The 17,879-nt window shown below is 46.9% G+C and overlaps 1 protein-coding gene across 1 annotated transcript; it reads left to right on the top strand.

The window, feature by feature from the left end:
* Window positions 1-12,836: 12,836 nt before the first annotated feature.
* On the top strand, window positions 12,837-17,501 carry LOC106816000 (tyrosine aminotransferase-like). Its single transcript, XM_014820532.1, has 9 exons — window positions 12,837-12,900; window positions 13,866-14,024; window positions 14,223-14,414; window positions 14,626-14,708; window positions 14,948-15,014; window positions 15,447-15,575; window positions 15,910-15,993; window positions 16,359-16,457; window positions 16,625-17,501. Exons 1-9 carry the CDS (start codon window positions 12,883-12,885, stop codon window positions 16,793-16,795), a joined length of 1,002 nt encoding a protein of 333 aa, XP_014676018.1. The 5' UTR covers window positions 12,837-12,882; the 3' UTR covers window positions 16,796-17,501.
* The last annotated feature ends 378 nt before the right edge of the window (window positions 17,502-17,879 follow it).

Below are 17,879 nucleotides of genomic sequence, written 5' to 3'. Positions count from 1 at the left end.
ATTTTATTAATATTAAGATCTAATGTAAAGAATTAAATTCAGTATTTTATTTTAAAAAAGAAAAGCGTGTTCTTTAAATTTCTGCCTCTCATGGAAGTACTGCTCTGTAAACAGGCAGGGGGGGGGTAAGATATGTCGTCAGATGGACCCCAATGATGCGTAGAATACTCTCCTGTAACCCATGCAGAGTCCAGGGGCGGGGGGGTAAATATGTGTCAGACTTGCGATTCATGAATGCTAGAAGTACTGCTCGGTAACAGTTGCAAGGGTGGTAAGATACTGTGTCAGATTGATCCATGAATTCTAGAAAGTACTGCCCTGTAACAGGGAGGACGGGCGGTAACATACATGCATTATATATAAGGAATCTAATAGTAAGAATTAAAATTCAAGTAATTTATAAAAAAAAGAAAAGCGTTTTAAATTGCGTCTCGTCATGAAGTTTAACTGCTCTGTAACAGTGCAGGGGGGGGGGGGGGGGTTAAGATATGTCAGGATTGATCATGAATGCCTAGAAAGTACTGCCTTCTGTAACAGTGCAGGGGGGGGCAGAAGGGGGGTAAGATTAGTGTCAGGATTTGGATCATGAATGCTAGTAAGCTACTGCCTCTGAACATGCAGGGGGGTGGGGTAAGATATGTGTACAGGATTGGCATCCATGAATGCTAGAAGTACCTGCCTCTGTAACCAGTGCAAGGGGGGGGGGCGAGCGGTAAGATATGTGGCAGGATTGGATCCATGAATTGCCTAGAAGTACTGCCTCTGTAATACAGTTGCAAAGCCCGGTGTAAGATAATGTGTCAGGCATTGGATCCATGAATGCTAGAATACTTCTCTGTAACATGCAGGGGGGGGTGGGTAAGAACTGTGTCAGGATTCATCCAATGAATTGCTAGAAGTACTTCTCATGTAACAAGTGCAGGTGCGGGTAAAGATATGTCTCAGGATTGATCCAAGGAAATGCAGAAGTACTGCTCTGTAACAAGTGCAGGGGGGGGGTAAGATATGTGTCAGATGGATCCATGAAATGCTAGAGATTACTGCTCTTAAAACTGGAGGGTAAGAATGTGTCGAGGCATTGTATTCCGATGAAGTTCTAGAAAGTAACTGCTCTGCTAACAATTCCAGGGGGTGGGGGTGTAAGATACTGTGAGGAGATCATGAATGCCTAGGAATTACTGCTCTGTAACAGTGCCAAGAGCTGTAAGATATGTGTCAGTGATTGGATCAATTTAATTCTAAAATACTTTCTTAGGCAGTGCAGGGTGTAAGATATGTGTCAGGATTGGATCCATGGAATGCTATGAGAGGTTACTGCCTTCTGTAACATTGCAAGGGGGGGGTAAATATGTGTCCAGGATTGATTCCATGAACGCTAGAATACTGCCTCTGTAACAGTCGCAGGGGGGGGGTGTAAGAATATGTGTCAGGATTGGATTCTGAATGCCTAGAAGTACTCCTCGTTAAAAACAGTGCAGCGGGGGGAGGTAAGATAAGTGTCAGGATTGGATCCCTGAATCTAGACATACTGCCTCTGTAACAGTGCAGGGCTGGGGGGTAGAACTTATCTGTTCAGGATTGACATGGAATGCTAGAAGTACTGCTCTGTAACAGTGCAGGGGTAAGATAGTGTCAGGATTGGATCCCGATGCTAGAATTACTGCTCTGTAACAGTGCAGGGTGGGGGGGGTGTAGCATATGTGTCAGGATGGACCAATGACTTCTAGAAGTACTTCCCTCCCCTGCTTAACAGTGCGAAGGGTTAAGATATGTGTCAGCCCATTGGATCCATGATATGCTAGAATTACTGTATCTGTACCAGTTCAGGGCGCGTAGATATGTGTCAGGATTGGAGCCATGAATGCTAGAAGTACTGCTCTTAACAGTGCGTGGGGGGGGGCGGGGTAAGATATGTGTCAGAGGATCATGTTATCTAGAAGTACTGCCTCTGTAACAGATGCAGGGGGGCGGGTGCTTAAGATAGTGTCAGGATTGATCCATGAAATTGCTTAGTAAGTACTGCTCTGTAACAGTGCGGGGGGTTGTAAAAGTTCAGGGATTGGATCCATGAAGCGAGAAGTTACTGATCTGCTAACAGTGCGGGGGGGTAGCATATGTTCAGGTTTGGACATGAATCTAGAAGTACTGCTCGAACAGCCTCTGGGGGGGGGGGTGTAAGATATGTGTCAGGATTGATCCGATGAATGCTAGAAGTACTGCTCTTGTAAACAGTGCAGGGGGGGTGTAAAAGAATATGTGGCAGGATTGGATCCTATATTGAATCCACTAGAAGGTACTGCTCATGTAACCAGTGCGGGGGCGTGTAAAATTGTGTCAGAATTGGATCCATGAATGCCGAGAAGTACTGCTCTGTAACAGGTGCAGGGGGCGGGTGTAAGATATGTGTCAGGCATTGGATCCATGAACTGCTAGAAGTACTGTATACTGTAACATTGCGGGGGGGTGTAGAATATCGTGTCAGGATTGGATCCATGAATGACTAGAAGTACTGCTCCTGTAACCAGTGCAGGGGGGAGCGCTGTAAAGAGATGTTGTCCAGATTGGATCCATGAGATGCAGAATACGCCCTCTGTAAACCAGTGCGCAGGGCCAGTGGGGTGTAAGATACTGTGTCAGGATTGGATCCATGAATGCTAGAAGTACTTTCTGTAAACAGTGGCAGGGGGCGAAGGTAAGATAGTGTGTCAGGATTGATCCATGAATGCTAGAAGTACTTCTCGGTTAACAGTGCAGGGGGGGGGGTAAGATACTGTGTCAGATTGATCCATGAATCGCTAGAAGTACTTCTCTGTAACAGCTGCAGGGGGATTAAATATGTGTGCAGATTGGATCCATGAATGCTAGAAGTACCTTCTCCCCCTCTAACAGTGCAGGGGGAGAGGTAAGATATGGGTCCCAGGATGATCATGAATGCTAGGAGTACTTCTCATGTAACAGTGCAGGGAGTAAAATATGTGTCAGATTGGAACATATGCTATAACAATGGAGTTGCCTTTAGGCTGAAATGTAAAGGTGGAGACGGGCCCAAACGAAACTATATTTGAGCTAACAACCGTCGTGCTGCAACGTGGAAGGATTCTGACGAACATGTTTTTATTTACTCTCTTACTTATTATAAGAAAAGCCAAAAGCATTTTTAGAAGCCTGCCCTCATCTTAGAAGGTACTGCTCTGCTAGGCTTGCTGATGCGGGGCAGCGGCGACGTGGGTCCTTCTCTAACCCCGATATAACAGTCACTCATGAACAACGCTTAATGCGCCTTTGCTACAGCGTGGTTATAATTGAGGTGTGCTAACAGATTTTTTGGGCTATATTGCCTTTAATATAACTATTCTTATGGGCGTTAATAGCTAATATGGCTTTATATAGCTGTATCTGGTTTATATAGCTGTTTATGGCCTTTTTATATAGCTATTGATATGCTTTATATATTATATATATGGCTTTTAATAGCTATTAAGGCTTTGATAGCATTAATAACTTTATATAATCTAGGTAGCTCTTATATTGCGTATTATATTGCTTTATATACTTATATTAACATTATATAGCTTTTACTTAGGCATTTTATACTGAATTATTACCCCCGTGTGGTTAGCAAGCGTGCACAAGGAGCCAGCGCGACAAAGGAACGAACACCAGAACTAAAAGAAAGGCAAGGGGTTCGAAAATTCGCCCCTACAGGTCAAGTGACCAAGACCAGCGGCTTCTTTTTCATTGTTGCGATTGTCATGTGATACAGCGGGAGTTTAGATGCAGCCTTTTTACTTTCCGTTATCAAGTGCTGCGTGTATATATATATATATATATATATATATATAGAATGAGCTGTCAGTTTTTTATTTTACAAGCTGGAAGAGAGGAAAGTGAGAACAAAATACTTCTGGCAATCTGCATCTCTCAGCAGTTGCTGAATTCATGTATATTAACATGACGTGCACTCACACGCACGTACACGCATGCATCTAAGCATGCATCTAGACACCCGTGCATCCATCTGTGCCTTCATACAGACGGAGATGACCCACACACACACACACACACACACGCACACACGCGTGCAGCTAAGCGCGCCAGCACACACCTCTTCGGTTTCGGCCAATCAGTGAGTGCCCCTGAGAGGCTGGGCTAACATCAGCTGATGTGCGTGTCTGTGTGGCGTGACCAACGAACCAGAGCAAAAATAGCATCGCGGGGCCCGCACTGAGTGAGTAGGAGCGCAAATAACCCACACTGCTCGCCCATCCCAGCCCAGCGCGGCGGCAGCTTCCTACATGCAGGGGCAGATTCTTTGCCGCGATGAGAGCTGGTCTCATTTCTGTAGACGTTTTTGTCTCTTTTTTGGAAGGTTCACGCGTGTGCCAGCGGCGTGTATAGATGCCTGCAGCGTGGTTTCTCTGCTATGTACATGTACTAATGTGTTGCCCCTGCCATCCAGTATAGGAAGCCTATCTGTATGCACGGATCATGAAACTTCTTACATGGTTTCAACTCGTACCTCGTTGTTACAATCGTATACTAATCGTATACAATCGATTACAATCGTACAATCGTATATGATAATCATTTTATAGTTGAAAATTGGTTTGGATTGAGTCAATAGTTTGTATACCAAGCAGTTTCTCTACATTTTAAATCCATAACATATATACATCCCTTATCCTTGGCTCAGAAGAATCGACAAAACATCCTAATCAGTATGAAAATTTATAATAGCAGTCTCGGCACATGTGCTGATGACAAACCCATATTCGGCGCGATGTGTCGGCCATTATTCTGATAATATGAGAGATTCATTTCTCACAAGTGCTACAGCTTGGTGACACTCACAGTGTGCTGGGAGGGCTCGCTCTAGCCGTAGTCTATACATCAGAAGTAGTGCGATAGTTATAGTTATAGCGGTCGCATGGCTGCATAACATTTCACGCGAGCACAATCAACAAGATTCTGTAGATATGAAGTCTTATAACTTACTGTCGTAATGCATCCTCTCTACTAATTGCGATGGAATCAGTAATCTCATCCACTCAGGTGAAATGCGCAGTGCTCTCTCATAGCCATCATCGGCTGCAGATCATGGGGGCAGAGCACGATCATACCAGACTGTTTGCTCACCCAGTTTGCGTGATATCGGTATATAATCAGTTCATAAGTCACCTTCACGTGAGAGAGCTTACGCCCAGCTATATAGCGACGAACTCGCAAAAATATGCGAGCCCCGAGAATTCCTGTGATGAGATGTGATGAGATGTGATGAGATGTGGCATGTGCTCGCGTGTTTCGCAGCTATGCGTGGTCTTCTAATCTTAGGATGTGAATCACGGGGGAGGGGAGGGGACGGGGAGGGGACGGGGAGGGGTAGGGGAAGAGGCGAGGGGAGGGGACGAAGGGAAGGGGACGGGGAGGGAGGACGGGGGAGGGGTAGGGGAAGAGGCGAGGGGAGGGGACGAAGGGAAGGGGACGGGGAGGGAGGACGGGGAGGGGGTTTGTCACGTTAATTGTTGTTGCGAATGCTTATGCGTGAAGGATGCCGTGAAGGTAGTGTATAGGATGCGTGGAAGGTAGCGTGAAGGTTAGCGTGACAGGATGGCGTGAAGGTATTGTGAAGGTAGCCGTGAAAGGATGGCTGAAGGTAGCGTGGAAGGACGCGTGAAGGTAGCCGTGAAGGTAGCAGTGGACAGGTAGCGTGAAGGAACGCGTGAAGGTAACGCGTGAAGTACGTTGAAAAGGTAGCGTGAAGGTGCGTGAATGAAAGCGTGAATGATGTGTGAAGGTAGCGTGCAAGGATGGCGTGAAGGCTAGCGTGAAGAGACGCGTGAAGGTAGCGTGAAGGTAGGCGTGAAGGCTAGCGTGATCATGAAGCATGGATAGGTATGTGAAGTAGCGTGAAGGATGCGTGAAGGTAGTGTGAAGGCTAAGCGTGAAGGACGCGAGACAGGGTAGCCTGAAGGGTTAGCGTGAAAAGGTAGCCATGAAGGATGCGTGAAGGGAGCGTGAAGGATGCGTGAAGGTAGCGTGAAGGTAAGTGTGAAGGTAGCGTGAAGGATGCGTGAAGGATGCGTGAAGGAGAGTGAATGAAGCAATGAAAGGGTAGCGTGAAAGGTATGCTGGAACAGGTAGTTGTGGAAGGTAGTGTGAGTAACGTGAATGAAGCATGAAGGTCTCGTGAATGACGCATCGAAGGTATCGTGAAGGAGAAGTGTGCTGTGTCAGGTATGATATTTACATTCTGGAACTGGTAAACGGTTTCAAAAATGTAAATAACCCTCGCAATGGCTAACTTACCGTGGGGAAGTCGAGTCGCATGCGCGGCTTTGTGTTCTGACAGTTGCACAGTGGGTCAGTTTATACGTGGGTAGTTGACAGTGGCAGTTACAGTGGGCATCATTATACAGTGGGCAGTCTGACAACGGTGGGCAGTTGACAGTGAACAGTTGACAGTGGGGGGCAGTTGACAGTGGACAGTTTACAGTGAACAGTTGACAGTGGGCAGTTGACAGTGGGGCAGTTTAACAGTGGGTAGTTTGACAGTGGGCCAGGTTGACATAGGCAGTTGGCCGTGGCAGTTGACAGATGGAATTGACACGTGATACAGTTGGCCGTGGGCATGGTCCGGCGCCCCGTTTATCGATGACGGCGCTTGGTTTTGACGGTAATTACATCTGGTCTGTGGCGGCAGCTGGCCCCCTTTCCCCGCCTAGCTACGGCTCTGTGAACATCATCGCGACATCGTCTGTAACACGTAGAACCACAATTTGAAGTTGTAAGGGAAAAGGTTTTCAATAAAGGTTGTGTATTGGGGAGAGAGGGGCTGATGCCCGTTAGAAAAGTTGTGTGACGGAGCGAGGCATCACGGAGGAGTATGAGGCGACGGGGTAGTTGGTGTGGTGTGTGCGGGCAGCGTGTGCTGTGTGTGCGTGCGGGCAGGGCGTTGTGTGTGTGTTGTGTGTGTGTGTGTGTGTGTTGTGTGTGTGTGCGTGTGCGTGTGCGTGTGCGTGTGCGTGTGTGCGTGTGCGTGTGGCGTGTGCGGTTCGTGTGCGTGTGCGTGTGGCGTGTGCGTGTGTGTGTGTGGGGGGGGGGGTGCGTGTGTGCGTGGTGCGTGTGTGTGTGCGTCGCGTGCGTCGCGTGCTGGCTTGCGTGCGTGCGGTTGTGGGTGCTGTCGTGTGTGTGTGTCGGTGTCCTGTGCTGGTGTGGTTTGTATGTATTGCTATGCCTCACTCGGCGCCTGTCAGTGCAAATCTCCAGGATCTTGTCCTGTTCTAAAACTGCAATTCATACGGCACTCTGTGAGCGGTCGCGAGTGCGCCCCGCAGCATAGAAGCAGCTGAAGCGACAGTGGCTTCCATGTAAATGCTTGGGTTAAACAATTTTGTTCCTACGATTTTGTTCCTAACATCTCTCTCGCAAACATCCACCAGACTTGCATCTGCCAGACGTCTGACCCAATTCAAAATTCAGGGGCGGCGCAATGCCCCCAGACCCCCCTAAGCATGCAGCGCGCCTACAGCGCATCTGCATTTTATTATGCACTGAAGAATTTCTATCCTTCTGCTGCTTTACCTACTTTCTTAAGACCTGTGGGCGCCAGTGCTGTGACCCACTTCTGTAAAATGCAACTATACTTACTTCTCCTGGATCGAAGCTGTAAACACTTGGTGGCGCTGCCGTCGCTCGGATCAGGCGGTGATCTGAGGTCGCCCAGGCAGTTCGCAGGTAATCCATCTCGCATAAAACTACTCTACCTCGTGACGTGTGACGTGGGTATGACGTGTCATGCGGGGTATGAAAACAAATTAGCTTGGTATAAATAGCTTCACAGTCATGGTTTAGCTTTCTTTAAAGCGGTGCGATGTGCGTCGCACGAACTTAGTTGAATTAAATAATAAATATATATTCAATACAACTAGGTCGCACATCGCACCGTTATGCCATTATATATATATCAAGAGTCCATAATAGAGACTCTAATTAATGGACTCTTGATATATAATATATATAATATAATATAATATATACTATTAAATATATATATTATTAACGCATACATTATCTGTACCGCAGGGAAGGCGGTACATTCATTAGCATCTTATTAGCTTTTACCACCTTACATCACTCGCACAGCTTCATCTGCATAATTATTCATACATCACTCGCCCCCTTATCCGGTTATTTAGATACAAATATATGTAACCAAACAGAGCTGAGGGTTGCCTACTCTGTTAACCTTATACCTCTACGCCTGTTGAGTTACATAATTGTAATCTAACGAGTATCATCGCTCTCTTTCTCTCTCTCTCTCTCTCTCTCTCTCTCTCTCATCTCTCTCTCATCCGATGGGCTTTCTCACTTTCTCAGTCTGCTCTCTCTCCTCTCGCTCATCTCTCTTCTCCTCCCTCTCTTCTCTCTCGTCCTCCGTCTCTTTCTCCTCTCTTCTCTCCCTCTCTTCTCTCCTCCTCTTCTCTCTCTTCTCTCCTTTTCTCTCTCTCCTCTCTCTTCACTCATCTCTCTCTCTGCTCTCTCTCTCTTTCTCTCTCTCAGTCTCATCTCTCTCTCTCATCTCTGCTCTCTCTTCTCTCTCATCCTCTCTCTCCTCCTTCTCTCTTCTCTCTTCTCTCTCTCTCTTCTCTCTCCTCTCTCGTCTCTCTCTCTCCGTCTCCTCCCTCTCTCGCCTCTCTCTCTCTCTCCCGTCTGCTCTCTCCTCTCTCTCTCTCCTCTCTCTCTTCTCTCTCCTCTCCTCTCATCTCGGTCTCCTCTCTTTTTCTCAATCTCTATCATCTCTCGTCTCTCTTTCGCTCCTCTCCTCTCTCTCTCTCTTTCTCTCTCTCTTCACATCTTCTCTCTCTCATTCCTCGGTCATGTCAGTCCTCTCTTTCCATTCCTCTTCTTTCCTCACTCGACTCTCCGTCTCTCTCTCATCTCTCCTCTCTCTCCTCTCTCCTCTTTCTCTGCTTTCTCTCCCTCTTTCCAAGCACATCTCTCTCATCCCATCCTCTCCTCTCGTCAGTCTCCTCCTCTCTCTCTCTCTTCTCCATCTTCTTTTCACCCTCGGAATCTCCACTCCTCTCTCTCTCTCGCACACCCTCTCTCTCAACTCCTTCCTCTCATCCCTCTCACTCCTAATCTCAATCGTCCCCTCATTATTCTCCCGACGTTGCTTTCTCGATCTCTCATTTGTCTCATCTCCTCCCCTCTTCTCTTCTCCTCTCTCTGTCTCTCGGGCCGAGGGGCCGCCCCCCCCCCCCGGCCCCCCCCCCGCCCCCCCCCCCCCCGCCCCGCCCCCGCCCCCCCCCCCCCTCTCGTCTCTCTCTCTCGGTCCACCTTTCTCTCTCTCTATCTCCTCTCTCTCTCTCTCTCGTCTCTCTCTTTTCTCTCTCTCTCTACATCTCTTTTTCTCTCTGCTCTCTCTCTCTTCTTTCTTCTCTCCCCCTGCTCTCTCTCTCGTCCCTCGTCGCGTTCCTCTCTCTCCACCTCGGGTCTCCTCTCTCTCTCTCGTCTCTCATCTCCTTCTCTCCTCCGACTCCTCGTCATCTCTCTCTCTCTCTCATCTCTCTTTCTCGTCGTCTCTCCTCTCTCTACTCTCGTCTTCTCTTCTCTCTCTCCTCTCTCTCTCCTCTCTCTGTCTCCCTCTCATCCTCCTCGCTCTCTCTCTTCATGCTCTCTCCTCTCTCTCTCTGCTGCTCGTCTCTCTGCATTTCTCTCTCTCTCTCTCTCGTCTCATCTCACTCTCTCTCATTTTTTTTTCTTCGTCATCGTCCTCTCTCTCTCTCTCTCTGTTTCTCCCGAGTCTCTCTCATCCTGTCTCTCTCTCATCGATCCGTCACGCGTCTCCAGAATTATCTCTCCTCTCCACCTCTGCCTCTCGCTCTCCCTTCTCACCTTTCTCTCGATCCTGGGATCCAAGGTCTCTCCTCTTTCTCCTCTCTCGTCTCTCCTCCGTCTCCGCCAACCGAGCGTCTTTCGCTCGTCGCTCTCTACTTTCTCTCTCCCTTTCTCTTTCTTCGCTCCGGTCATCCCCCCTCCACTTCATCTCTCCGTCTCTCTTCTCTCTCTCTCTCCTCTGTCCATCTCATCTCTTCGTCCTCTCCTCTCGGTCCGTCTCTCCCTCTTCTCTCTTTCTCTCTCTCCCACTTCTCACGTCTGCTCCCAAGCCTCCTTCTCTCTCTTCTTTCTTCTCTCTCTCTCTCTCTCCCACCTTCTTATCTCCTTCTCTTTTCTCTCTCTCGGATCCAGATGTCTCTTCTCTCACTACAGTCTCCTCTCTCGACGTCCATCCTCAATAATCTCTCTCTCAGGCATCATCTCTCTCTCTCAGTCTCTCTCTCTCGTCTCTCTCACATCTCTCCTCTCGTCCTCTCTCTCCGCACCATTGGCACCTCTCTTCCGGCAGTCATCGCGGAGCTCTGCAATCCGGCCTCTCGCTCTGCTTCTCATCTCTCTCTCTCTCTCGTCTCTCACGAGTCACTTTCTCAGTTTCTTCTCATCTTCTCATTCTCTCCTCATCTCATCACCGATGCGCGGGTCGCCAGAACCTCTCTTCTTAGTCATCTTTCGTCTCAAGCAGGAGCTCTCCTCTATCTCTATCTCCGCTCTCCCCTCGGCATCTGTCTCATCCCCTCGTTCGAAGGGAGATCTGGGCCGTCGAAAGTCCTTGAGTCGGTTAAACTCTCGTCTTTCCCTGCTCTCTCACTCTCACCACCTCTGTTTTGCTCGTCAGACTGCGTCTCCCCTCTTCGTCGATCTTTCTCGTCTCTTTCTCGTCGTCTCAATCGCTCTTCTCATCTCCGCGATCTCACTCTCTTCCCGAGACCCAACGTCTCAGTCTCTCAGCCGCTCCCGATCTCTTCTCTCTCTCTTACTCTCTTCGCTCTCGTCTCTCTCCGCATTTCCTTCTCCTCCATCTCTCAGCTGCGCAGCCTCTCGCCCCTCTCTCTCTCTCTGTCAAATCTGTGTATCAGCAGCAGGACATATATACCGCTGATCACCACGCGTCAACGTACACCGCGCCCGTGCATCCCAGCCTGGCCCTCGTGGATGCTCGTGTATGCCTGCCTCCTCATCCTCCGCTACAGCTTATAGCGGCGCTGCTTTTCCAAGAAGCACGAGTTAGTTGACTGACCTTTAACTCTCGAGAAGGACATGTGGCGATACTGTGCGTATAATACGGGAGTGAAGGGGAGGAGTGGGCATTATGAGCGTATGATACGGCCCCCAGTGGAACTCGCTGCATGCAGCACGCGAGGACCAGCGCGTAAACAAACTCATGCTAGCCGCGTGGGATGCCCGCCCGTCCGCTCGCTCGCCTGCTTATATGCAGCGGGATGCTTCCCGACAGGGATGGAAATAGCCGCAGCCGGTTTCATCCGCCTCACAGTGGTTTTCTTTTTGCCAGCGCGAGGTATCCTGGGAAGGTTTGTCCTTACGTAAAGGGCTTCCGCTCCTGATGTCTTTAGAGCGTCAAGATCGTATTCTTTTCTGTTTTTGGAGCTTTTTCCTATTTACGCGTTTATATATTATTTTGGGAAAATTTCCATTTCATCTATTTTTCTCACGAGTTTGCGGTTGTGCGTTTCCCGTCCTGCAGAATTGAACCTTCCTCGACCCCCAGGATGTAGGGGGGTCTTTCCTCTCTCCCTCTCTTCCTCCTTTCCTCTCTATCTCTTCTTCCCTCCCTCTCTCTCTCCCTCTCTGTCTTTTCTCTCCGTCTCTCTCTCTCTATATATATATCTTCCTCCCTCCCCTCTCGCCCCTCTCTATCTCTTCCTCCTCCCTCCCTCTTTCCCTTTCTCCCCGCTCTCCCTCCCTTTCTCTCTCCCTCTATATCTCTTCCTCCCTCCCCTCTCTCCATCTCTATCTCTTCGTACCTTCCTTTCTTGATCAATGGGTTAGCACCTGGTAGAAACCTCTTATAATTCCTCAACCGTCTCCCTACGAGCGAACGAGACTGAGTTCGACTAACCACAATGATCCAAGCAACGCTTGTGCCAGCCTCTGACATGTTTCGTAATGATGATAGAAGACCATGTGCACCTTACACGCACTCTGTACGTTTGCATTGCATCGGATATATCGACTCTGTGTGAGAAAGAATCGGTCTTCGAGCTTCTTACAAGTAAAGGTTGAGTTGTTCTAGTGTAAATAGCAATCATGATTATCATAGTGCCTGTGAAGTACCGAGTAAACCTGAGCAATGGCAGAGGGCATCACTGCGAGACAGGTGTGATAAAACGAGCGGCAGGCAGATCGACTGACGACGCCAGATGTGTTAATTGCCCTCAGTTTCACTACTTCTCGCTTTTAATTTTGAATGGTTTTTGGTGTGCGTGCGCCACGAATACCAGCTTGGATATCCGGGCCAAGGACGCATGCATCTGCACAGCTGTATTATGCTGTGATTGGTGATGAGAAAAGAAGAGATGCTACGATAAGATTAGAACCCGTGCATGGTGAAGGGTCACATTGCCAAAATAAGCAGTTTAAACCAATTTTTGTTGCTTTATCTCATGACAAGCTATTTATGATGAGTAATGTATACACGTTGTTTAATTCAAACAGGGATGAAGCCAAAAGATATACATGTTTTTCCATCTGTTATTGCTACCTGATGATTGGCTTGTTGTTCATTATAGAATTTATATCTTATACATTATAACTGTATAGTCCAACCTGTATGTAAGTTAAAGGTCTAACCACTCCATAGACAGATGTTCACTCTACATGGATGACTGCTAAAACTAGTTTCATTGTATTTACTGAACAAACTTTATGCTTTACATATTCTATTGATTTGCTATTTTATTTCTTATTTGTATAGGTTACGGGGAGACTAGGGAGGCTGTTGCAAAGTATGTAAACTGTGAAGGGATGCCGGTAGAAGCTAAGGTACGTCACTATCGTTCTAGTTTTTATCTTGGTTGGAATAAATGGTCAAATTTTTGTACAAAGTTGAAACAACTGCATGCTTATATGGGAATAGCTCCAGGAACATTGCAGTGAAGTATGTTACGTGATGAAAGTCAGCTGAATGTAGAAATGTTCTCTATCGATCTCTCCCTATCTCTCCCCTTTTCTCCCTTTCTCTTCTTCCACCCCCTCTATCACTTTCGCTCGCTGTCTCTCTCCATCTTTCTCTGTCTCTCACAACTTTTCTAGCTATTAATTATTGTTTTTCAAGGCTTGTCACACTTACGAACCTTTTACCAGCGGCCAGACGTTTTCGTCAGTGCAAAACTACAAAACTAAACTGACATTGAAATTCGACAAAACCTTAACTGTGAAAAATTTACCATCTCTCCACCAGCTCCTACTTTTAACCAGTGTTTCAACTCTGTGCCCTTCAATTCTTCTAAACCTCAGTTACTGATTAGCAATCCTAATTAAAAACGCTGCAATTTCTGCAATGCACACCGCAGCCGGATGTGATGAAGCTGCTGGCACGTACCCTTGCTTGCTACCAGTTTCTTGTTTTATATCCTCCGCTCAGCTATATGTTGAACGCAGCTGATGACATGCACGATGTAAAGCATCCCTTTAATTTAACTACGAACTCTTTACCAGTGATCGACCTCTTTGATAGTAGATCTAATCCAATCTAACGTAGGTTCATCCTTTTGAGGATGAATTCTTCATCCTCTTTTTAAAGAAACTTAACCGTTATCGCGTCTTTTTAATGTCGACGTTGAACCTTGTAAGACTATAATATGCGGCATGCTCACATCGTACGTTTATAATGTTGATGGTAAACTATGTTAGACTATATGTCATATGCACACGCGTGGGTTTAGTGTTTCACACGTGCGCGTGGAACTATATGGGACTATATGCTGCGCACACGCGTGTGTGTTTAGGATGTGATAATGACTGGTGGATGCTCGCACGCCCTCGACTTGTGCATTCAAGTGATCGCCAACCGTGGCCAGAACATTCTCGTCCCCAAGCCTGGCTTCTCGATCTACAAGACGCTCGCCAATTCCCTCGGCATCCACTGTAAATACTACAGCCTGCTGGTACGTGCCATGTGTGTGTGTGTGCGTGTGCGTGCACGTTTGTATGTATGTATGTGTGTGTGTGTGTGTGTGTGTGTGTGTGTGTGTGTGCGTGCGTGCGTGCGTGCGTGCGAGCGTAGGTCAAACTTGGAATAAGCAGCAATGACTGTCATAGGTGTTTACTCACGCGCGTGCGTGTCCGTGCGTCTGTCGCTGCAGCCGGACAAGGACTGGCAGGTTGACCTTGAAGACCTCGAGTCGCAGATCGACGGCCTCACCGCCGCCATTGTCGTCAACAACCCGTCGAACCCGTGCGGCTCCGTCTTCACGCGGCGCCATCTGGAGGAGATTCTGCAAGTCGCAGAGGATAACTACGTGCCGATTATAGCAGACGAGATTTACGCGCATTTCGTACGTGTCGTCCATTCGCTCGTATAATTGAAAATATACAAAAAAATCTAAATATGAACACAAAAATATAGATATTTGTATGCATGCTGATTGGAATAAAACCTACGAGGTTTCGCTGAGAGTGTAAATGATCGACAGGTGCTATAATGAGTTACCTGCTTCTAGAATGTCGTACCTGGCATTGACTATGCTCTATTACCGACGTTTACAGGTGTTTTCGGGGCACGAGTTTTATCCGATAGCAAGTCTGACAACGAAGGTCCCTGTTCTGTCTTGCGGTGGACTAACTAAAAGGTGATTATCTGCCTGAGTTTCTGCTGAGTTATTGTAGAAATACGATGAACATCTCTTGCAGGAAATCTGTAGTTTGGTGCAAACTGTGAACATCTGCAGTTTGGCAAAAACTTTTATCTCTGAAACAAATTCTCTCCGAAATAAGAGCGGCTTAGACAGTAGTATAGTCATTTCATAACGGTCGATCCGCATTCTTATTATAAGATGTTTCATGAATGTGTTGTGGTTTTGATTGGTAGGTTTCTGATCCCTGGGTGGAGGATGGGCTGGATCACGATCCATGACAGAAACGATATATTCAAAGAGGTAAATGATCACTTTGGCTTCTTGCTAAATATACTTTCTCAGCTCTCTATCTCTCTCAAATCTCCTCTGAAATCAGCTCTTGCCTGACACGTTTGCAGATATCATCTGTCTCATATGTGAAATGGCATCATCTTGATCATTATAATGGTAATATCACTATGACAGTATGATTTTGCACTGAGAATGACTCCCTCCTTTCTCTCCCACCATATGACTCATGCCCTCTGGTGGGTCAGAACCATGTTTGAGTTAATACATCAGTCAGTGCACCTGAGTTTCTTGTCGTGCCCCCTGCATGGTGGCTCATCATTGCTGTTATGTCCATGTTTGTGTGACATAGAATGAGTTTCGCTTTCTTGCCGCGTGGTCGCTCGTTGTTGCTATTGCATCCATGTTTGTCTGACAGCTTGTTATACTTGGATTCCTACATAGGTGCGACTGGGCCTGACCGCACTGACTCAGAGGATTCTGGGCCCCAACTCTCTTGTGCAGGCCGCCATTCCGAAAATACTCACGCAAATACCGCAGAAGTACTTTGACGACACCCTGGCCATTCTCCAGGTTAGAGATTGCATCTATACGTGCCCTTATTGTGTGTGTGTAACGACACTTCTAGGTTTCATAGTCGAAAGGGTACGTCAAGAATGACAATAAAGGTATTTCACGTAATTTCTTCACAATTGCATTATTGGCAAGCCAACGCGATGGCGTTCCATGGTTAAAAAACTATTCTTATTAACTTGATAAGAGATTTTCTAATCTCTCAAAAGCCATAATTTAAACCCTTATCTATCTCTCTCTCTCGCTTTCTCTCTTTCTCTCTCTCTCTTTCTCTCGCTTTCTCTCTCTCTCTCACTCTCTCTCTCTATATAATATATATTATTCACTGTTTCAGAGAAATGCAGAGATCGGTTACAATGCTCTCTGCAACGTTCCTGGTCTGAAACCAGTGATGCCAGCCGGTGCAATGTACATGATGGTGCGTACATCTGTAAACTGGCATTCACACAGAACTGAAACTACCTATTTACACTAAGTGTGCACTAGTAATTGTCATATAGCAATAATTGTAACAGAGTGCTCGTAACTTAGTAATTACTATATATAGTAATTGTAACATGGCAGTTGTTGCATGGTAATTGTAACATTTGTAAAATAATTATTTACATATATTACATTATTTTATCATTATTACATTATTATTACATAATTATTATAAAATGGTAATTGCTGTATAGTGGTTATTGCTAGCACAATAAGGAGCGGTTTTCCGAAAGGCTTCGAAGTTTATAGAAGATGCGAGGCGTTGTGCAGTTCTGAAACTTTGTCTTTCTGTGCATACAGGTGGGACTGGAGATGGATAGATTCCCTGCGTTTGGGAATGACCTGGAGTTCACTGAGAAGATGGTGGAGGAGCAATCGGTTTTCTGCCTGCCGACACAGGTAACCGATGGCAACGCGATGAAGCCATATGTAATGGTGAACACTCCAGCAGTTGTTCTCCTTGCAGCTATACAGTCAGATCTGTATGTTAGCAGACATGTGAACGTTCCTTTCATGTGTGTGTGTAAGGACAACGATAACTAATGGGTGTTGGCTGTCTCTTCCAGTGCTTTGCCTACTCCAACTACTTTCGCATCGTCCTAACTGTGCCAGAGGAGAAGCTGGTAGAGGCGTGCGAGAGAATCACAGAGTTCTGTCACAACCACTACACGCATGGAGACGAGGTGAACGGGGAGGCAAGCATATACGGACTGAAAGACATCGGCAGCATAGAATGAGCGTCTGCAAGATCTGCCTCTCGCTTCTCTCCATCGATGTTACTACTAGTGCCGAGTATTAAACTTTATGACGCGGCTCGAAGGTATGTGCGAAGGGGACGCTTGATTCGTCGCTTCTGTGCGCAGACCGCACTACCCCAGGGCTGTTTCACCAGCTTATGGTTAGATGCAATAGGGTTAGCGTGAATTTATCACGTGTTTATACCCTTGTCTATTTTCTGCGTGAGTATATCCAAAATATTGCAAGCTCGTGTGCATGCCAGTGTTGTTTTATGCTGTCAGTTCCAGTTAGTGGTAGGGAAACGGTATCGGTAGCACTTTCAGTAGCAGGGTCCATCACGTGCCTTAGAATACACTGTACATAGTAAGGCATTAACCACTATATGTCAGGACTGAATACATACAGACAAGTTCGTTTTTCATTCACTCCTGGCTACACTATTAATACCATGCTCTGGCTGTGTGGTTAAGTTTGAAATGATCTGTCATTACTGCACTTTTTTGTTGGTTTCATTAGTATGTTTTCTAGAAATTTATGTTGAATGATGAAACGCACACAGCTTCATTGGCTAAGGGTAGAGCAGCTCCATATTTGTCTCATGTTGAACCTTTGGGTTTAGGCTCAGGTTCAATTTAATGGAGTTTTGGTATCACCATGAACACACACACACACACACACACACACACACACACACACACACACACACACACACACACACACACACACACACACACATCAAATAACTAGACAGAGGGCACTCAAAAAGAGTGCATACCTCCGCGAGCGTGTAACATGTATACATGTGGTATAACAGCTGCTCGCTGCTGGCTGCCTGCTGACTGGACGGCCTAAGGCGGAGCTGGGTGCCTGAATCGATCGATCGGTTGAGCGTGTGTATAACAGCTAGCTCGCTGCTGGCTACACACACACACGAAAATTAACACACACACGCGAGCGATTGCATGACCTCCGTTTGCAACGCGGAGGTAATTATGTTCATGGAATTACCATATACAAACCTTGCCATTTGAAGTGTAAATAATGTTTGCTGAATGGAGAAAGAATGAACAGAACCTCTACACT

This window comes from Priapulus caudatus, unplaced genomic scaffold, assembly GCF_000485595.1.
Source record: "Priapulus caudatus unplaced genomic scaffold, Priapulus_caudatus-5.0.1 Scaffold1258, whole genome shotgun sequence".
In the NCBI taxonomy this organism is placed as follows: Eukaryota; Metazoa; Priapulida; class Priapulimorpha; order Priapulimorphida; family Priapulidae; genus Priapulus; species Priapulus caudatus.
The sequence above is the reverse complement of the archived record's forward strand: the minus strand, read 5'-3'. Positions and strand labels throughout refer to the sequence as shown.